The sequence below is a fragment of the Ctenopharyngodon idella genome, chromosome 10 (assembly GCF_019924925.1).
Source record: "Ctenopharyngodon idella isolate HZGC_01 chromosome 10, HZGC01, whole genome shotgun sequence".
Classification (NCBI taxonomy): Eukaryota; Metazoa; Chordata; class Actinopteri; order Cypriniformes; family Xenocyprididae; genus Ctenopharyngodon; species Ctenopharyngodon idella.
In genome coordinates, this window is record NC_067229.1 from 30,301,837 (window position 1) to 30,324,887 (window position 23,051).

The window sequence follows — 23,051 nt, forward strand, 5'->3', positions numbered from 1 at the left end:
TCACGCCGCATTGAGTTATGCGTAACTTCGTTTATCCGCCATATTGACAGGATCGCGCAGCCTTTCCGTCATTGAGTTTAGTGCAGTAATTTGTTTTCTGTCATGATTGTGAAACATGTCACCATTGTATGTCATTAATGCTGCATTGATAATGGCGATAGTAACTGATATCATCGTTCTGAGAGAAAACTGGACTATGAAAAACGTTTTTTCACCTTTTCTACGTGTAAAAACAATAAGGGAAGCCGGTCGAGGAGATGACGAGAAGACGCCGGATGGCAAGCTATTAATTTAGTTCATTTATCTGTACTAAAAACTCGTGTACGATAATTTTGAGCTTCTGGTACGATACTTGGACATTTACAATCTGTGTAAGTTACTCGCTGTATCAGCTAGAGATATACAATGTTCTGGTGTTGGATGTACCAATGAACATACGAGGCTCCATAGACTCCCGCCATCTGAGTCACTGAGGACACCGTGGTTGAAGTTATTACTTAAGGATGGATCAGTACAAACTGTACGTGATCCTCTCTGGAGCGATACTGGTCACGGCAGAGAGCGCGCGCGCGCACTTTATTACAGTCCATCGGAGTTTGTTTTGCGGATATAAAGTTCACCAGTTTATTAAGCACCCCCGAATAGGCATAAGGTCTGTATATATTTGTTTACTGTTAGTTGTAACGAGTGTTTTTGTGTAATTCGCTTTGTATATTAATGATAATGCAAGGGAAAGTTTATAGATAAAAGACTTTAATGCGCACTTCTTGTACTGTGTTTTATTCAGCTCTTATGGTGATTTTCTGGAGTGATAACGTACGCTTCATGTTTTGTGTGATGTACAATGAACTTCATAAACTCATCGGTAAAGATTTGGCCATCATTCGAGACCGGTTCGCTACAACAGGCTCGTACTAATAGTGGACAAAAGCAAGATGACAACATAAGATATAAACGCACTTAAACTAAACTATACCTCTGTTCTGCCTCCATACAGCATATATTCTCTGGCTCTATAGGCATCATTTTCAGACTTCGATTTGAACTAAACAGCTACAGAGACTTTCTGAGATTATTAGAGCATGAGATTGTTCTGTCACTGGAGCTCGGAGCCTCAGCTCTTGAAGCTCTGCCCTCTTAGGCCGTGAGCAGCAGCTCATTTGCATTTAAAGGGACCCACACTAAAACGCGCGTTTTTGCTTAGTTTAACAGGTTATAAAAAATTCTCTGTGGGGTATTTTGAGCTAAAACTTCACATACACACTCTGGGGACATCAGAGACTTATTTTACATCTCTTAAAAAGGGGCATAATAGGTCCCCTTTAATGTATGCTTTATTTAGAATTTTGTCCACTGTATGTTCTCGATCCCTTTGTAAAAATGTGTAAGCAGCAGAGTCTCATATCTCTCCCCGCTGACTTGAATCAACGTCGATGCACTGTATTCTAATCAGCTTTTGGTCCTGTTTGTCCCATTCTTGTGTCTTGTCCCAGGCCCAGTAAAGCAACCTTGAGTGACCATCCACCTGATCTGTGTGAATTACTCCATCAACACACACAGTCACACATGAGCAATTTGATTAAAATGTAAACTTAATAGTGTAAATTCCACTATAAAGCTGGGCCTCCACAGTTTGAGAACTATTGAACTAAATGATACAAAAAACACAACATTGATAAGATGCTATCATAATGCTTTATTGATTCAACAGCAAGAAAAAGAAGATTCTGGTGCACTGACAACAAAATAATGGGAAAAGACAACATTTGCTTCAAGTAAAAAAAAAAACAATATATATACACAAAGACGGCACAACAAGCCAGCCAACATGGCTGTGAGCATCAGACCAACTGCAACAGTGAGCAATTAAAGACCTATTAAATACAGTCAATAAAAAAGATTTACTGGTTTATCACTTTTGACCAATAGGTGATGCTGTGACAAAATTAATGTGGTAAGGTCAAAGTGACAGTGACACTCGCAAAGTTTGGTGTCAATATGTCAAAGCATTGCAGAGATACAGCCTCAAGAGTCATTTTGGCATCAAGCCTCTACTTCATTGCTACGGCATACGAAAACAGTTTGACGAATCGACTTGAAATCTGTAACATTTTGTCAGCATGGTCTGAAGATGATACAATTCGATTTTAGTGAGAATCGGACCAACGGTCTATGAGGAGTTCGAAAAAGTAGATTTTTAACGAAAAACAAAATGGCGGACAGGAAGTTCGGCTGACTATGGCAAATTTGGTATCTATGTTCTTGGCATGACCCACGGAATCTATTAAGATCAGTCTCATTACAATAGGACCATATTGAGATTCGTAATGGTACACCAATGCATTCATAAAATACAGCATTTTTATCATAATACTGTATTGTAGTTAATGGCAATTTCGTGTTTTGTTTAACTATAGCGCCACCAAGAGGCACAATTCCACCAATTTTTTGTGTGTCCTCATTGTGAGCCCATACATGTGTGTGCCAAATTTGGTGAAAATATCTCATTTTGTTTTGGAGTTATAGACATTTATATGTATGAGATCATAAAAAAATGACCCATGGACGAGTTTGTTTTGATTTTTTTGCCACTTCCTATCAAAATTTTGACATTTGGGCTGCGACATTTAGTTAACCAACTTGGGTTTTGTGTTTCCTGCGCTGGTTTCAAAATGGCTGAAATGGGAAAATTGGATATTATTTGACTCGGCATGTCGCCCTGAATCTAACAAGACTATGATTTATGATTTTTGGACAAATCCATCAGAAGTTATAAGCAAAAATAGCCATTTTTCATATCTCTGGACCAGTAGGTGGCACTGTGCCGAAACGCTGCAAGTTGCCTCAGGTCATGCTTATGATAGCACATACCAAGTTTGGTCTGAATACGATAAAGCGTTGTGGAGATACAGCCTTATGTCTATTTTTGCAAGCGCTATGTAAAATTCATTTGCGCGTGTTTCAAAAATGGTTTAAGAAATCGACTTGAATTCCATATCTTTTGTCGGCATGGTCTGTATATGATCTGGTTCAATTTTCGTGAAAATCGGAGCAATGGCCTAGGAGGAGTTTAAAAAAAGTAGGTTTTTCGGAAAATTCAAAATGGCAGGAAAATTTTTATGATGGAAAATGATGTCATAGAGTGCAGTCGAATCGAGCCAAGGAATCAAAGGAAAAAAGAATTTTGTTTGTAACCCTTATGGTTCGAATGTTATTAGCATAAACATAAGTGAAATTTTGGACAGGTGGTGGCGCTAGAGGGATTGAGTTAGAGACTCCAAATTGGCTATAGACATATTTCAGACTGTCCTCTATCAGTGTGCCAAATTTCACAACTTTCCCGCATACAGTTCTATGGGCTGCCATAGACTTCAATGGCGGAAGAATAATAATAACACAAACGATTACCTTCGGTGCTTGGCCCCTAATAAAAAAAATAAACATTTATTGACACTATAGGCTGGGCATTGACACAAATTTCACAACTGGATTCGATTTCAATTCACAAGTATGCGATTCGATTTCGATTAGATTAACTTCGATGCAATAATTAATTTGGGGCCTATCAGGTACAGTACATGGTAACTTTCCTCAATGAAAAAAAAAAAAATCTCTCAACTAATGCTGTAAACTATATTTAACCCCAGTTGGTACATAATTATAATATTAAAGGTTAAAATTAATAACGTTATACTAATAAATTTTAATGACACAATTATGTTTCTATACATTTTTTAATACGTTAAATGGTGGCTGTCATAAAACGGATTTATTCAAACATTAAATAGTATTGAAGAAAGGGTTAAGTAAAAATAGAATGAATATGAAATATAGCATATATTTAACAAAATGCTGCTCTCAAAGTTCATTTGACATTGGACATTGAACGGCTTTTCTGAGGTAAATGTGACGTTATTTGACATTGTTTACAAGCTGTTTTGTTGACATCTTTCCGCGGTTGAAACAATAATCAAGCGATTATCTGTGACATGATACTGATTTCGGTATACTGTACTGTATCTTTCAACATTCCTGTTGGTGTTCATTAACGTTTATTTCGTGTTGATACGTGGAAGAGATGATTGGTTCATGTGCACTCCGCGCTGCCGCTTCACTTGAACTGAAATCACCCTTGAGACGCATGCAAAACAGATTGTGGCAGCTGAAAATACTTCTATGGTCTCACTCTAGTCTATGGGAAATTAGCCCATTTTCGATTCTTGTGAGGTTTATTGTGGTTGCCTTAAAAAAAAAAAAAAAAAAAAACACCACAACAAAAGTAAGGGCTTCGGAGTAAGGGCAAAAAGGGCATGTGCTCTGCACAGGTTGAGCCCTACCTGTGCACGTGCCTGGTTAATAATATCTGATTACTTTGAGGTTTCTGTTAATGATTGAGCTCCTCTGTTGCTGCAGTGATGCATGACAGACTATAAAGTACATTTACGGATGGAGCCATCAACACAGACGACCCACAGCAATCCCAGGTCAAAGCTCACGTGCTTGTGGCCATTGGGACAGACAACCATCGAGATCCAGTTTGTGCCAGCGGGGTTGGATCGAGTGATGCCAGTTCTGCAAAATTATGGTTTCTTGAATTCAGCATTTGATTTATATCAGAAAATTATTCTTGAAAAATTTATCACTTTTTACAGCGTTTAATATGATGACTGTTCAGTTCACCTTTGGTATAAGGCCCCTTGAGAGTTGACACCAAAGACACTGCCGTCAGTTGCTACTTCAATCATGGACAGAAGTCCAGGAATATTCACAAAGTTGGACCCGGAACAGGCATTACCAGACACATCCTGCACAAGACCGAAAGAAACACAAACCAGTCAGCCGTATCGTCACATCAAGAAAATGTTTGCTGCTTCCACACAAGTTATTTCTTTAGTTATGTCAGAAAATCAAATGCTTGCGTGATGACTACTTTACTGTTGTACTTTTAAAAACCTGGTGTATTTGAACTTGTACTCAAACCCCTGTATTTAACATTGGGACATTACCTTCATGATGTAGATTTGATCATTGCTGTTCACTCCCCAACAGCTGTACGGGCCACAGCTGTAATACTTCAGCTTTCCACCAATATGAACCCAAGGAACAGAGCTGGATGGCAATTTGTTGTTAGCATCCATATTTAAACAATATATGTCATCATTCATATTGACACCTGCAATGTTCTGATCTCCTCCAGCATCCACCTGTTTGAGAAGGCCTAACAGTACAAGAAACAGGTTGGATGAAAGATTAGTCAGATTAACTGGAAAAATAATGGTTACATTTTATTTTTCAGTACGTGCACTATAGTGTACTTAGTGTACTTACTAGAGAAAGTACTGGTAATACAAGGTAACTATATGGGTTAAGGTTAGGTTAAGAGGGTTGGTTAAGGATTAGTACCTAGTTATAACCCAGTTATTGTAATTGCTACAGTATAATAAGTACAAAGTATGTATATGCGGAACAAGACTGTAAAATAAAGTGCTACCAGAATGACAATAAGCTGATGTCAGTGGTACTGTGGTTTTAAAATAATGACTCCAAACTAAAATCACGTACATTAATAACAGATTAAACATATATGATTTCTGTAATTTTACGCTCTGCATAGTCCAACTCTTTACCTGCAATCTGCACAAGGCTGCCACCCCGCACCTTGAAGATGTTGTTTGCTGTATCCACCCCGAACTGACCAGCAGGACCAACAGTGAAGTGCTTTAGAGACGTAAAGACCTTTGTGAAGACGTTATTAATCAGGATGAAGACCTCATTTTGATTGTTCACTCCAACCACTGAGCCTGACCCAGCGTCTATCTGCTTCAGGGTGCCACAAATCATTTCACAGTTTAAAGCTGTGAAAACATGGTGCAAAATAATGAGTACAAATAGACACTTTTAAAAATGAATTAAATACTTTTATATTAAAAAAAGATATATATATATATATATATATATATATATATATATATATATATATATATATATATATATATATTAAAATGGATTTTAAGGTAACACTTTACAATAAGGTTCAGTAGTTAAACATTAGTTAATGTATTAACTAACATTAAATAAAAATGAGCAATACATTTGTTGCTGTATTTACTAATCTTCATTAACGTTATAGTTAATAAAATACAGAGGTTCATTGTTCATGTTAGTTCACAGTGCATTAACTAATGTAACGAATACAACTCTTGATTTTAATAATGTATTAGTAAATGTTGAAATTAACAATAATAAAAATTGATAAATGCTGTATAAGTGCAGTTTATTATTAATTCATGTTAACTAATGAACCTTATTGTAATGTGTTACCGATTTTAATATATGTATATTCTTTATACCACATCACATTAGTAGCTTACCCAGAGTGTGAATGAACTGGCAGCTGAAGAGTAGCAGGATGCTAAGATAAAGCTTCATTGCTCTGTTCAGAACCAAATCATTATATAGTGAGTTCAGTATGGATAAAACATAATCAATATTAAAATAACAGTAATTAAATGAAGATAACCTTCTCTTGATCGATCAGAATTCAGCAGTCAGTGTGGATTCTGTCAGGGATCTCAAGGAAAATGACTCAAATGCAGAAATGTGATTCAAAATTTACTGGAGTAATAACAGTCAATAACAAATCAAAGTCCAGGCTAGATCACAGAGGAAGAAGACAGGAGGTAATCAGATGAGCACGTCCCTCAGGTAAGACAGCTCACACGTGAACGTGTTTGTTACGTCCACTGTTATAATTATTATTATGCGTACGGTGTTTTTTTTTCCTCCCCTTCTTTTTTTCTCTGTCTTTACTTTCGTTTTCAGCAGGGTGATGCGGGTACCTGAGTGGTCTAATCCTCTGTCAGTCATCGAGACGCTTGGTGACGACAACGCGCGGCTTCACCAATGAGGGCGCGCTATTTGGTTATAAAGAGCGCACCTGTGCAGGAAGCTGGAGCTCTCGTGCACGCTAGAGCACACATTCTATTGTCCTGTTGTGATAGTACTCGCGTGCTTATTTGTTCGTTTGCCCTGTACTTTTAATGTTTGATACCTTATTGGTAAAGTCTGTGTTCTTTGACAACTTCGTGAACTATGGCTCATTCGATTTTTTCTCTCTAAGTTTTTCACCGTTTTTGTTACCTGGTTGTCAAACCTGTTACTAAACGGGGAAAGAGAAAAAAGATATCACGTGATAAACATGTGCCACACTGAGTTTTTTAATTGTGTATAGAACACTAGTGACACGTGCCACCTTTTGTATTTTTGGTTTGTAGTAAGAGCAGTTTTATTTAGGGCGTCTTTGACGCTGAAGATTTTTCTTTTTACTTAATTTAGGGGTTTTTGTGAATATTGATGGTTGAGTTAGATTAGAAGAAGACTGTAAATAGATTCGAAGTTTTTCTTTTTCTTTCTTTCTTTTTTTTTCTTGTAAGATTGGTTATGTGTTGTTTCTTTCTTTGATTTGGCACGGTCTCGTTCTTTTCTCTTTTACTCGGTGAACCTATTTGCTTGGTTATAAAATGTATATAATTTGTAAATTTATGTAAATAAGTATCTTGGGTTAATCTTTGTCCCGTTTTCACTGTACTAATAAACAGACACTTTACCGACTTTAGAATGGTTTGTGTGTGATCACTTTCCAGTACACCTTCAGTGTTTTAATGTTGCAGTCAATAATAAAGATTTACTGGTTTATCACTTTCGACCAATAGGTGGCGCTGTGACCAAATTAATGTGGTAAGGTCAAAGTGACAGTGACACTCGCAAAGTTTGGTGTCAATGTCAAAGCATTGCAGAGATACAGCCTCAAGAGTCATTTTAGAATCAAGCCTCTACTTCATTGCGATGGTATACGAAAACAGTTTGACAAATCGACTTGAAATCCATAACATTTTGTCAGCATGGTCTGAATATGATACAATTTGATTTTTTAGTGAGAATCGGACCAACGGTCTATGAGGAGTTCGAAAAAGTAGATTTTTAACGAAAAACAAAATGGCGGACAGGAAGTTCGGCTGACTATGGCAAATTTGGTATCTATGTTCTTGGCATGACCCACGGAATCTATTAAGATCAGTCTCATTACAATAGGACCATATTGAGATTCGTAATGGTACACCAATGCATTCATAAAATACAGCATTTTTATCATAATACTGTATTGTAGTTAATGGCAATTTCGTGTTTTGTTCAATTATAGCGCCACCAGGAGGCACAATCCCACCAATTTTTTGTGTGTCCTCAGAGTGAGCCCATATGTGTGTGCCAAATTTGGTGAAAATATCTCATTTTGTTTTGGAGTTACAGACATTTATATGTATGAGATAATAAAAAAATGACCCATGGACGACTTTGTTTTGATTTTTTTGCCACTTCCCATCAAAATTTTGACATTTGGGCTGCGACATTTAGTTAACCAACTTGGGTTTTGTGTTTCCTATGCTAGTTTCATCTCGATCGGACTAAAGGTTTCGAAAGATATTCGCAATCATTTTTTAAGCGCTAAATCACCACGTCGCACAAACCATAAAGGCGAAACCTAGCATATTTGGTATCGTTGGACTCAGCAAAGATTCAGGAGTCTAAGGATATGTCTCCTGTGAAAATAAGTCAACCACATCAAAAGGTATAAGCATATTTAAAAAAATTCTCCACTAGGTGCCGCTGGTCCGAAACTTCTTAGGCTCCTTCAGGGCATCGTGCTGATGACCCATACCGAGTTTCATAACGATACACTAATGCATTTATAAAATACAGCATTTTAGCACAAAATTCAAAATGGCCAATGACCGAAATGGGAAAACTGGATGTCATTTGACTCGGCATGTCGCCCTGAATCTAACAAGATGATGACAATGATGACAATATATGTCATCATTCATATTGACACCTGCAGTGTTCTGATCTCCTCCAGCATCCACCTGTTTGAGAAGGCCTAACAGTACAAGAAACAGGTTAGATCAGTGGCTCCCAAACCTACAAAATGTGCAGGGCTGGGGGTCCTCCAGGACAGGTTAGGGAACCACTGGGTTAGATGAAAGATTAGTCAGTTTAACTGGAAGAATAACGGTTACACCTTATTTTACACATAGGCTAAGTGTACTTACAGTGTACTGGTAATACAAGGTAACTACATGGGTTAAGGTTATGTTTAGGGGTACTTTCAGGGTTAGTACCTAGTCAGTTGTAATTGCTACAGTATAATAAGTACAAAGTATCTACATGCAGAACAGGACTATAAAATAAAGTGCTACCAGAATGACAATAAGCTGATGTCTTTGGTAGGCCTACTGTGGTTTTAAAATAATGACTCCAATCTAAAATCACATACATTAATAACAGATTAAACATATCTTATGATTTCTGTAACTCTTCACCTGCAATGCGCACAAGGCTGCCACCCCGCACCTTGAAGATGTTGTTTGCTGTATCCACCCTGAACTGACCAGCAGGACCAACAGTGAAGTGCTTTAGAGACGTAAAGACCTTTGTGAAGACGTTATTATTCAGGACGAAGATAGTTGTTTTGTGAATAAATGAAATGCCTTTCCTAAGAATTGACACCCCTCACTTTTTAGAGTTAAAAGTAGCGTGAAAATGGTGACTTTTTTTTTGTTTGTTTGTTTGTTTGTTTTTTATTCTTCAACTGTGAGATTTGTTTCCTGTAACAAGATGATGTCACATTTATTTTTATAAAGGGAATTCAATATTTTAGTTCTTTTAACAGGGGAGCTAAATCCTCTAATGTTCCATGAATGTATTTTAATAGGTTGAGCCATTCAAATTAAATTGCTCTTGTTCAAATTTGTTCATCAAGTGTTGAGATCTGATTAGGATATATGACATATTGAATATTCATGCTAACAAATGTTTAGTGACTTATAGAATTTTCATAGACAAACATGTAGACAGACACGTAGACAAACATGTAGACAGACACGTAGACAAACATGTAGACAGACACGTAGACAAACATGTAGACAGACACGTAGACAAACATGTAGACAGACACATAGACAAACATGTAGACAGACACGTAGACAAACATGTAGACAGACACGTAGACAAACATGTAGACAGACACGTAGACAAATATGTAGACAGACACGTAGACAAACATGTAGACAGACACATAGACAAACATGTAGACAGACACATAGACAAACATGTAGACAGACACATAGACAAACATGTAGACAGACACATAGGCTGTTTACACTTGGCATTAACATGCCATCCCCGTGATCCGATCTTAGAACATTAGCCAATCATAATATTTGACATGTCAAATATTTGTGCTAACAAATGTTTGGTGACTTATTGAATTTTCTTATACAAACATGTAGACAGACACATAGGCTGTTTACACTTCACTGTAAATAATTTCCCTGTTAATTTACAGTAAACTACTGGCAGCTAGATTTGCGAGCATAATGCTGTAATTTTACAGTGTACCTACTGTAACCTGCAACAACAGTTTATTACTGTGAATAATATTACAGTACTGGGCAGTAAAATATAGGCTGCACAGTATAATACTGTCAGGTGCCATTATACTGTTATTTTAGTGTTCCTGCTGTAATCTCCAAAAACTATTTATTACTAGTATTAAAATACTCTAGAATGTGATAGAATTTTTTTAATTTTGTTTTTTTTTACATTGTAACACTGCTAAAAGTCTTTTTAAAAGTTGTCTTTTTTTATTCTGATATTATCATTACATAAACTTTTAAAATATGCCCTAAATCAGGCATACATGCATACATACATGAAGTCTTTCTCTGTTCATAAAATACAAATATACTCTTAAATCAGGCTTCAGTGAACAGCAGTCCATTTTTTTTCGCAAAAAAATGATTTAGAAAATACAAATCAGCATTTGTCGATTTAAACTGTGATGAAGAAATAGTTGATAATTTAATGTAGATGAAATGTCTGTTTGTCTCTACAATGCAAAAGAAAATGGGGATCAAACTCTCAAATACCAGTAGATGTACAGTAAATGCAGGATAAAGGCAATTGATCACGTGGTTTAGCCAGTTTTCTGAAGTGATTCAATTTATTTTTGGTGAAAACGCATTTTTTACAAGTAACATCTTGCAATTGCAGGTCTCTAATTTGTTGTCCTTTGGTTTGATATTTTGACATCAGACAAATTTGATCTTTAATTGTACCTTTATGTTCCTTTTGGAGCTTGAAGGTTTGGTCCCTGTTGGTCTTCCATTGTGTGGGCAAACAGACATCATTTCTCCATTACAATATCTTCATTTGCCCTCCAAAAGCAAGTCCTACGAGTTTGAGACAGCATAAAGTTGAGAAAAAGATGAGATAATTAATGTTACCATTTTTAGGTGAATGATTACTATGTAGGTGTCTGTATGAACAAACGATAGGCAAACTTACATATTTTTTAAAGAATGAGACCTTTGCTTCTCTACAAAGTTAGCCAGTTCAGTAGTTGAACTACACTGTAACAAATTTCTGTAGTTTTCACAGCATTATTACTGTAAAATGAATAAATCCTTACTGTAGAACCTGTATACAGCATGTTGCTGTAAATCTGCAAAGCATCATGGTTAAATTTTAATGGTGGGTAAATTCTACAGTAAATATATTTTTTACTGTGAATCACAATAAATAAATTTTGAGCAAGACTTTTTTCAGCAGCAGAAACTGAGGAGATTCCACAATTTCTTTAGGATTTGACTTCAACAGGGTAACTTTGCTCATATTTTGCGATGTTAGGTTAATTTACCAAGGCATCCTCATGTACATTTACCTGTGTTTAGGAGTGCGCCAGGAGAGAGATGCAGAGAGCGGCATTAGTAAGCCATATAAATACAAACATAACTGTTTGCTCATATAAATTTGATAGATTTTTTTTTTTTTTTTTATCTGTCAATATTTGATAATGTCATCAGTTTAGTGGAGTAACATTGTTGGATAAAAGTAAACTGGAACTGTATCCATGCACATGCATGTGTGTTAGCAAAGTGCGCTAGCCGTTTCTAGCTATATGGCATGATGAATCAAATCCCGAAGCGGGCTGAAGTAAAACGCAGCAACAGGTAAGGATTTTAAACAGCACAACATTTTTCAAAGGATCATGTTTTTCTGAGCTTCTTTGCCAGGCAAAATACAGCAGCTACATAGAATAGATGCTAGCCTTTTTAAGTGAATGTCTGCCTTGTGGAAGCATAATATGCCATTGTATTGTCAATGTGTTTGTTTTTAACTGTCACGGGACCCTTCATTTACTGTTTAGCCCCTTTCTTCAGGCTGCATCAAAGAAACCACGACAGTCATTTCAGGTACGTACTAACTATGCATACAATATGTCGAGTCGTGCTTTATAGAGAAGAGAAATGAGCATTATAATATATGGTGACTGGTTCAACAAGTTTTGTTGTGGAACTTGATCGATATGGAACTTCACTGATACAAAATCGATATGACGAACTACGTACATTTGTGTTGTGGCCAATGGATGTGTTGTCATGACCTCGAGGCCACAAGTTTAGTGTAAAAATTTTACATGACCATTGACCATATAGTGTTACAACACAGAAGGGGACAGCGACACAGGAATACAAGTATAGGTGTTTATTGAACAACCAGAATGATGACAGAGTGCAGGTGAGTGAAGGCAGGTTAATACGTTGGCAGGTATTGATGTAGAACTGATACTTGTCTTGGTTTTGCAGGATTGGCAGACGGATGACAGACTTGGAGCCTGAGCAGACACAGATGAACTCACGAGAGACGAGGAGACAATGAGGAGTCGAGGGAACACACAGGAGACAGGTAAGTATCTTCGGAGGAGTCCTTGAGGTAAGCAAACAGGTAAGACCATGTGCAAACGAGACCGGACAGTGACTGAGTAAGAGCGTGAGTCTTTTGTGCTGCTGTTGATGAGGGTGCTGATGGGCTGCAGATGTGGGTGATTAGAACTTTGGTGATGACGTGTGCTGTGTCTGTGTGAGTGTAGAGCCTGGCGTGTCTGTGACATATAGCAACATGCTTTTCATTTGTTTCTATAGTAACTGTCAATAGTTAATTTGGTTTCAGCTGTGTTTGATTAATTAGTCTCATTTGCATGAACTACTTAAGTTGTGCCTTGTCTCCATTCTCTGTTTGGTGTTACAATTATGTTAAGGTGTGTCACTCTGCCTGTTAAGTGGATTGTCTTGCCTTTGGAGGATTTATTAAACGTTGTATTGGATTTATGTTCAATGCTGCAATAGTCTTCTTCTGTCTGCCGGCACACACACCCATTGTGTGACAATAATATAATATAATATAATTTTTACAATACATGGTTAGGAAAGTCACAAAGACGAGGAAACATATCAAATGCTTAGAAAACAGGAATAAAACTAAACGCTATCTGTCACAAGAACTGATGAAGACCAAGAGAAAACTGAGGGCTTAAAAGCATGAACAAACAAAGGGACCTAATAAGATAATGAGACAACAGGTGAACAGAATGATTAATCAAACAGACTGAGAAACTAGGTCCAAAAGGGAAGAACCAAAAACAATGAAGATAGTATACACGTTAATATAACAGTATAATATAATGTAGCCATTATGCCATAATTGAAAATAAAAAGTTTATTTTTTAAATTTATAGTAAATTTATTAATATTCTCCCTTTATGACTATCTCATGTTGCTACAGTCATACAGGTTTGTTTACGCATTAAGATGATGTTTCCTTAACACAGGACATGGCCATGAAATTTTGGGATCCTCAGCTCAGCTCCCTAACTCCTGAGCTTGTGAATCAGTATATGGTGTATATGAATCTGGGCACTTGTAAGAACAGTAAAAGGCACTGGCTCACACATTGGGACACAGATGACTCTATTTCTGGCGACAACACAATGTCATCATTTTATAACTCCACTAGTGGTATTCATGAGCAGCAGCAGAACTAATATCTTTCTGACATTATATTTAATGTTATTTAAAGTACTTTGTGATACTTTGCTTGTTACATATATACGTGCAACAATTCAGAGATAAAAATGTTAGTTAGATGATGTTAATTACCTGTCTAGTGATTTAAGTTTATGCAGAAATATAATAACATATGTTTGTATGTAAAAACAAACAAACAAACAAACAAACAAATATCTATCTTGTGTCGTTATGTGTAGTGAGTTGGCTCATGTGATCAAAGTTTCATGCTTCAGAACTTCTGTTAAGGGAGCATAGTGAGCATTGATGCTCCCTGATTTTCATGGTGCATTGTGGGACTTTTTGGGAGTGAATATTTCAGTGCACTGGAAGGATTCTGTGACTAAGACTCCCTGATCAGTGCTAACTACTGAACTAGGGAGTTGATTGAGGCCCACTCATTATAATGTCCATACTAGTTAATATAGTCAACATAGTAATATTAATGTTGACTGGATTGTTTAATTTAGCCAGACCAACTTGTATACATTGTCATCAAGCCATCAGTCTTGCCTTCTTAGTCATCTACATTAATGGCTAATTTCTTCCACTGCAGGAAAGGACTCCAGCCCAGTAGGAACTTCCCCATTCAGGAATAAAGTTGGTATTAAGGATTTTGAAGCTTAAAATTCTACAGTTTTTGAATTATATTTACTTTCTGTTTTATTCATTTCCAATTGTATCTGGACATTGATGGATTTGTATGTTTAGGAGTGTTGTATACCAAATAATAAAAATGTATAGGCTATAAATGTATATAATGTAAAATATTGTATGCCTATGTATTTTCACATTTAAAATGTTTTAAATAAATGTAATTTTGTGACAAAAACCATGTCTTCATTTTACAGTACACAATTAAAGCAGTTTACAGTAATCTTATATTTGCTGTGAAAAAAAAAATACAGCAGTAATAATAAAACACTGTGAAATGTACGGTAACTTGCTAGCAGCAATTAGCAAGTAAGTTGCCGTGTTCTATTCCACAGTATGCTTTCTGTAAATGTAATCACAGTAACTATTTTGTTACTGTTTATTATTATACAGTATAATTTTACTATAATAATAAACACAGTAAAAAATAGTTACTGTGATTCGATTTACAGTTACTATTTTGTTACTGTGTTTCTGCCTTTTGGATCTATCATTAAAACCACTATTTTGGATTTATTATCTTTGTCTGTGTCTGCCTTCCTGCAACCACCGTGGCACATACATATGGTCACACTTTAGTTTTGGGTCCAATTCTCACTATTAACTAACTATTGACTTTTGCCTCAATAAACTCCTTATTACTGCATAGTAATAGTAAGGCAGTTGTTCATGTAAAGGGTAAGATGTAGAAATCATGCATAATAGTATGTGCTATGTGCTTTATGAGTACTAATAAACAGTTAATATTGTAATATGCAAGCAACTAGTTAATAACTAAAGTGTTACATTAAATAAATAAATAAATAAATGTTTGTGTGTGTTGTGTGTATTTGTGTGTGCAAATATTCAGTACTGCCTTTCGGCCGCTGGGCGCTCATTTTGTGTGTGTATGTTCTTCTATGGGAAAATGCTTATGCAATTTAGCTTATTGGGTTCATATTGAATGAATGAGGCATTTATATAGCGCTTTCATATGTACTACTTTACACCCAAAGCGCTTTACAATCATATCAGGGGGTCTCTCCTAAATTGGCTACTCATGTGTGCGTCATGTTTTTTGTGTGAATTATATTTGAGTCAAATCTGGCTCCATAGTATGGAACCGAAAATTTTAACTTATAGCCTAACATAAAAGGACTCTAATGTTGTATTTTGCCAACGAACTAAATTCGAAACTGTGATATGGCTTTGTGCCTTTATAAAACAGCAAAAGACAGTGATTTAATTAAGTATATAGGCAGTCTGTTTGTGCTGAAAGTTTTAAAGAGAAGTGCACACTTTGCTCACGTGATCAGCTGGTGATCTGGTGATCAAAATAAAAGCTCAAGTGCTTATCTCTTGCAAGTGAAGAAATTAGGATAAAACTATTGTAATTGCCTTATACTGTAAAGTAAAATATACTATACCATTTTCATTTATTTTACAGTAGGCCTGCACGATTTATTGCACGATACGAAAAATAACATTGAACTTAAACGTGATTCTTAGTGTGATTATGAAATTGCAATGGCTACGATTATTTTTTTTATGTGCAGCTTGTCAATGAAGTATGGCTCCATATGCTAATCCATCTGAAAGCACTGTGAGTTTGAGTCTCTTATAATGTACATTTGAAAAAGCAACACGCGTCAAACATCTTTCCAGACATGAGAAACATTTATTAACATCTTGTCCAACAAAAGACAACATTTAATAACATGATTTTACTCCAAACTCACTTCATAATGACAGCTGAGCATCCTTCTGTATATTTGTATATTGTATATATTTGTATATTGTTCTTTTTATATCTGTGTCTTGTCTTGTCACTGTCACTCTGTTGCACTGTGGAGCTTCTGTCACTACAACAAATTCCTAGTATGTGTAAACATACCTGGCAATAAAGCTCATACTCTCATTCTCTCATTCTGTGAGATGATGTGTCTTCTTACACAGAATAAGGCAGCCGTGTGTTTATTAGCCATGTTTAATCAATCAAAGTGTTTCAATCTTCTGTTTTTTTCACCTACAGCGATATCTTCTTCTGCGGCAGGGTATATTTAGAGTTTCTGCAGGAGAGCGCCCTCTGTCTTTCAGATGGAGAAGCATTTACTGATCACAGAGCCGTACAGCTCTGACAAGCTGCACATAAAATAATTGCAGCCTTTGCCAAATTGTGCACAGTTTAATCGCGATAAATTGTGCAGCCCTATTTTACAGTGCATTTGTTTTACAATATGTGGATATTACTGTCATAAGAATAATTATATAAATCATTATTATATTATTGTAATAATTGTTTGGCATCCTAAAACATCAGTGTCAATGTAATGTAGACTGAGACACTATATCACAACTAAAAAGATGTTAGAGTCCTCTTTAATGTCCAGGTACAAGCCGATGCTTTTTCTTTGATCAATTTGCACACTGGACATTAAAGAGGGCATAATTTCATTCTATTAACTTCACACCAGCATACAACAAAGTTTCTTTCATGACAGTAAAGCTGTTAACGGCAAATTAAAATGTCGTTGGACAAACTAGATTTGGGCTAAGCCCCGAATGTTTACAGTGTCTGGCGCTGCCCCTGATCAAACTTATCCAACAAGTCTGCATCCTCAGCTGCGAGTATATATATCTGAATTATACATTTTCCATGCAATTTGTGCAATGTTTGGAGCAAAACGATAACTCAAATTCAAAAATATAATTTACATTTACCATTTCCTACAATAGTTTTAAATGGATTCCGAGCTGATCATGTTCCTGACCCGCCATGTCAATCATTGCATCAAGGTGTTACAATACAGAAGGGGACAGAGACACTGGAATGCAGGTAATATTTTAGTTTATCGAACAACCAGGAGCATATACGGAGTGCAGGTAAGTGATGGCAGATATGACAGGTGGCAGATATGGATACTGGAGTGATACTTTTTCTCTTGCAGATATCGCAGGCAGATGACAGACTGGAGCTGAGAAGACCCTGAGGAACTCACACGGGCTGAGGAACAACGAAGGAGACTTGGGAACACGTTGGAGACAGGTAAGTATCTTGGAAGGAGTCCTTGAGGTAAGCATACAGGTAAGACCATGTGCAAACGAGACCGGACAGTGACGGTGTGAGTGCGTGTGCCTTTTGTGCTGCTGTTGATGACTGTGCTGATGGGATGCGGGTGATGGTAGAGCCTGGCGTGTCTGTGACACAAGGCGGCTCGAAATGCATTTTCAAATCAACTTTGAATTTTGCTACATTCATCGTGGGTATTTAATAAAAATGCAATCGCAAAACTCTTAATTGTGAGTGTAAATGCTTTTACAAAAAATAACATTTAAATGATCATTTTCCTACAATTTTTGCTTTAACATGTTAAACGTATCTAATAATTTCTGTAATACATTTTCATTTTAATTTTGCAATTTTATAAAAATTTAAAATATTTTTAAATTATATGTTAAAAATAGTGTAGGAAATGGCAATTTTGATTACATTATTGAATTTGAATAATCACTTTGCCCTAAATGTTGCACACATGGTATGGACAAAGTAAATTCAAATAAGAAATACATTGTCATATTTACATATTGCATTGCCATTACTTTTTAAATTGACATTTGCTTACCGTATGCTTCCATAATAAAGAGATTGTAAAATAAATTCATACGAATCAAGTGGCTGAATCCAAGTCTTCTAAAGAAACACAGTCACTTAATATAGAGAATAGATCTAAGCTCAACCGTACTTGCTTGAAATGCAAGAACTAATCTCATTGGTTCTTGCGGAAGCTTAAAGGGTTAGTTCACCCAAAAATGAAAATAATGTAATTTATTACTCACCCTCATGCTGTTCCACACCCATAAGACCTTCATTAATCTTCAGAACACAAATTAAGATATTTTTGTTGAAATCCGATGACTCAGTGAGGCCTCCATAGCCAGCAATGACATTTCCTCTCTCAAGATCCATTAATGTACTAAAAACATATTTAAATCAGTTCATGTGAGTACAGTGGTTCAATATTAATATTATAAAGCAACGAGAATATTTTGGCTTTTAATAGTTCTTGAAGGAACATATTTGCCACAGTTAAGGTACAGAGGGGCTTGTCACTGGGGTGGTACCTTAAGGGACAAGATTTGTACCTTTGATGAAGGTACAATTATTGTACCAACAAGTTTTGAAAACCAAAAGGTACATTTTGGTTCCCCATGGTACAAATCATGTCCTTCAAGGTACAAACTGGAATGGTACAAATTTGTTCCTTTATATCAAGGTACAATTCTGTCCCCTTAAAAGGTACTGCCCCAGGGACAATGTTTTGTACCTTCTATGATCCAAAATTTTACCCTTTTTTCTGAGAGTGTTTAAACAATATTTCAACATTAAACACAATGTGGCATTATGTCCATGTTGTTCACCATGTTGTTTTACCTCAAAGGACTGTCTATTTGGTTTTATACAAATTTATTCAAAATGTACGGAGCCCTGCACATGACATGCAAAAATAAATAAATAAATAAATAAATCGTGCGCACGTTTTAGTAAATCGAGGGAACGAATTAATAAATCATGCGCACGATTTAGATACTATTTTGTCCAGGGCTCCGTAAAAATTTATTTCTGGCTCAAAATTACTCAAAGGAACCCTCAGCAGCATAAAGGTTAGTGTGCAAATGACACCACCTAGTGTTGCTACTTACCAAACATCAAATGAAACTAAATGACTAGGCTGTGAGTAATAAGCAACAAACTCAAAGAAACAGAAGCAAAGAATAAAAAAAAACAACAACAACAACAACGTCATGTGATTAATTTTGATATTTAATCTTGTCTTATGTTTAAAAGAGCAGAGCAGTGCAGCCTAAACAAACATACAATATTAACACAGCATTATGTTCGTCTGATAGAGATCAGAGATAACTGAAGTTATTTATACGCTGGACATCCAACACAGTTTAGATAGCCTAGGCTACTGCATCTTGATCTGAGGACAAACACACAAAAGACATCAGCCACTTCAACTTACAGGTAGTAATGTGATTCATCTGATACACATTATAACCGTCAGACAGAAGTTATTTATCTTTTAAGAGTAAAATAAAGTTCATAGGAGTGTGAAGACTAATTTAAGCTTGTGTCTGTAATCCTCATGAAGTGTCTCAGTATTGAAGTGTGTTTGTGTCACTGTGTGTTCTTGCTGACTGCTGTGATGGTGCTCTATGAAAGAAATTAACCCACATCAATACTGTAATGATGGGTCGAAAGCGTGAGGATCCATTTGCAGCTTTATTACGATAAACACCAAAGCAGACAGGGGCAAAGGCAGAGACACAAACAGGGACAGGCAATGGTCGAGGCAGGCGGCAGACAAGCAGAGTAAAGTCACAGGCAATGGTCAGGGCAGGCGGCAAACAAACACAGTCCAAATAACAGGCAAGGATCAGGGCAGGCGGCAAACAAACACAGTCCAATAAACAGTCCAACGGTAACAGAGATACAATCCACAAGAAAACGCTCAGTAGTGATCACCGGGGCAAATCAAGACTTCGCCATGAGGTGGTGTGTGTGTGAGTCCTTTATAGTCCAGGTAGTGTGCTAAGCTGTATGTGGCAACTGGTGATTGGTGTGGAGTGTGCATGTGATTGGCAAGGAGGATTATGGGAAATGGAGTCCAGGAACTGACAGGAACAGACAGTGATCGTGACAAATACGACTACTGCATTTGTTTAGTTATGGTCAGTCATTATGAAAGTTGTGATCAAGCGACTTATTTATTTTTTACTTATCGCTATTTTTAATTTCACAATTTTGCGAATGATAAAAAGCAATTTCCTTAACTCTGTATGTGCCAAATACGTTTTTTACCTTAACAGGATGATGTTGTGAAGCAGTAATCTTCCACTGCTTTTGCTTTAGTATAATAACATTTGCTGATTGTGTTTTCACTTCATCTCCTGCTTCCTGCTCTTCCCCTGCCTTAAACGAATATCAACTATTTATGAAAAATAATTAAAAAATAATTGAAACTAATGTTAAATGTTTACATTCAGAGATAAAGAAAGAACATAAGTGAAGTTCAACACATGAATGTTTGCTCTCTTGAAGCACAAACACAAGTTGCTATAGTTTGAATCCTTAGATCCTTGACTAATAACTTCCTGCAGTTCTAAAATGTGGGCTTTATAGATGCATAAACGTATTAAAATTCTAATCAGACATTAGATATAAAGCATGAACAATTTGATTAAAATGTAACCACTGTAATGCTGCACCTCCAGTTTGAGAACTACTGAACTAAATGATACAAGAAACACAAAACTGATAAGATGCTATCATAACGCTTTATTGATTCAACAGCAAGAAAAAGAGAAGAAAAGAAAGATTGAGATTAATCAAGCTTTTATAATTTTCTGTTAATAATATCTGATTATTTTGAGGTTTCTGTTAATGATTGAGCTCCTCTGTTGCTGCAGTGATGCATGACAGACTATAAAGTACATTTACGGATGGAGCCATCAACACAGACGACCCACAGCAATCCCAGGTCAAAGCTCACGTGCTTGTGGCCATTGGGACAGGCAACCATCGAGATCCAGTCTGTGCCAGCGGGGTTGGATTGAGTGATGCCAGTTCTGCAAAATTATGGTTTCTTGAATGCGGTATTTGATTTATATGTGAAAGTTATTCTTGAAAAATTCATCACTTTGTTCTTAAAAAGTTTTATTAAATTATGACTGTTCAGTTCACCTTTGGAATAAGGCCCCTTGAGAGTTGACACCAAAGACACTGCCATCAGTTGCTACTTCAATCATGGACAGAAGTCCAGGAGTATTCACAAAGTTGGACCCAGAACAGGCATTACCAGACACATCCTGCACAAGACAGAAAGAAACACAAACCAGTCAGCCGTATCGTCACATCAAGAAATTGTTTACTGCTTCCACACCAGTTTCTTTATTTCTTTAGTTATGTCAGAAAATCAAACGCTTGTGTGATGACTACTTTACTGTTGTACCTGGTGTATTTGAACTTGTACTCAAACCCCTGTATTTAACATTGGGACATTACCTTCATGATGAAGATTTGATCATTGCTGTTCACTCCCCAACAGCTGTACGGGCCACAGCTGTAATACTTCAGCTTTCCACCAATATGAACCCAAGGAACAGAGCTGGATGGCAATTTGTTGTTAGCATCCATATTTAAACAGAATATGTCATCATACATGTTGACACCTGCAGTGTTCTGATCTCCTCCAGCATCCACCTGTTTGAGAAGGCCTAACAGTACAAGAAACAGGTTGGATGAAAGATTAGTCAGTTTAACTGGAAGAATAACGGTTACGCTTTATTTTACAGTCCGTGCACTTACAGTGTACATTTACATTTATTCATTTTGCAGATGCTTTTAGCAGGCAAATAGACACAAGAAGTGCTCACAATACAAGTTTCAGTTACATTGCTTAGAGTAGCATAAGCTAGAATAGGGAGGGATTAAAGGATTAAAGGAAGTGAAAGCATAGAGAGCACAGAGAAAGCATAGAGAAAGTACCCAATAAAGTACTGGTAATGCAAGGTAACTACATGGGTTAAGGTTATGTTTAGGGGTAGGTTCAAGGTTTGTACCTAGTCAGTTGTAATTGCTACAGTATAATAAGTACAAAGTAAGTACATGTGGAACAAGACTGTAAAATAAAGTGCTACCAGAATGACAATAAGCTGATGTCATTGGTACTGTGGTTTTAAAATAATGACTCCAAACTAAAATCACATACATTAATAACAGATTAAACATATCTTATGATTTCTGTAACTCTTCACCTTCAATCTGCACAAGGCTGCCACCCCGCACCTTGAAGATGTTGTTTGCTGTGTCCACCCCGAACTGACCAGCAGGACCAACACTGAAGTGCTTTAGAGACGTAAAGACCTTTGTGAAGACGTTATTAATCAGGATGAAGACCTCATTTGATTGTTCACTCCAACCACTGATCCTGACCCAGCGTCTATCTGCTTCAGGGTGCCACAAATCATTTCACAGTTTAAAGCTGTGAAAACATGGTGCAAAATAATGAGTACAAATAGACACTTTTAAAAATGAATTAAGTACTTTTATATTAAAAAAAATTAGCAAAAAATTTTTTAAAATGTATTTTAATATATTTATATTTACATGTATATGTACAGTAGTAGCTTACCCAGAGTGTGAATGAACTGGCAGCTGAAGAGTAGCAGGATGCTAAGATAAAGCTTCATTGCTCTGTTCAGAACCAAATCATTTATATAAGTGAGTTCAATATGAGTAAGGATAAAACAATCAATATTAAAAGAACAGTGTGGATTCAGTGTGGATTCTCCTCTTCTGAGATACAGAAACTTGCATGCAATGTTTGCAAATGCTGTTGAGGGATCATTTATATAGGCAAAATGTGTGTGTTTGGGGGGGGAGGGAGGGGA

General features: G+C 36.4%; 2 protein-coding genes across 2 annotated transcripts; both read right to left on the bottom strand.

Moving 5' to 3' along the window:
- Nucleotides 1-1,676: 1,676 nt before the first annotated feature.
- On the bottom strand, nt 1,677-7,653 carry LOC127521302 (fish-egg lectin-like). Its single transcript, XM_051910494.1, has 6 exons — nt 6,521-7,653; nt 6,372-6,433; nt 5,628-5,855; nt 5,007-5,218; nt 4,681-4,805; nt 1,677-4,572 (listed from the first exon to the last, which is right to left on the bottom strand). The coding sequence occupies exons 2-6, from the start codon at nt 6,427-6,429 to the stop codon at nt 4,428-4,430; spliced, it is 768 nt and encodes a 255-aa protein (XP_051766454.1). The 5' UTR covers nt 6,430-6,433; nt 6,521-7,653; the 3' UTR covers nt 1,677-4,427.
- A 13,386-nt stretch (nt 7,654-21,039) lies between these two features.
- Nucleotides 21,040-22,850, bottom strand: LOC127521303 (fish-egg lectin-like). Its single transcript, XM_051910495.1, is given in 6 exon segments — nt 21,040-21,227; nt 21,343-21,467; nt 21,664-21,875; nt 22,416-22,565; nt 22,568-22,642; nt 22,793-22,850. Coding segments are annotated over 6 exon segments (765 nt in total). The 3' UTR covers nt 21,040-21,082.
- Nucleotides 22,851-23,051: the final 201 nt, after the last annotated feature.

Coding starts and splice junctions, on each gene's coding strand:
- LOC127521302 (XM_051910494.1), bottom strand. CDS start 6,429: ATGAAGCTTTATCTTAGCATCCTGCTACTCTTCAGCTGCCAGTTCATT. Junction 5,856..6,371: donor CCAGTTCATTCACACTCTGG/GTAAGCTACTAA, acceptor ATGTTTTCACAG/CTTTAAACTGTGAAATGATT. Junction 4,806..5,006: donor ATCAAATCTACATCATGAAG/GTAATGTCCCAA, acceptor GGTCTTGTGCAG/GATGTGTCTGGTAATGCCTG.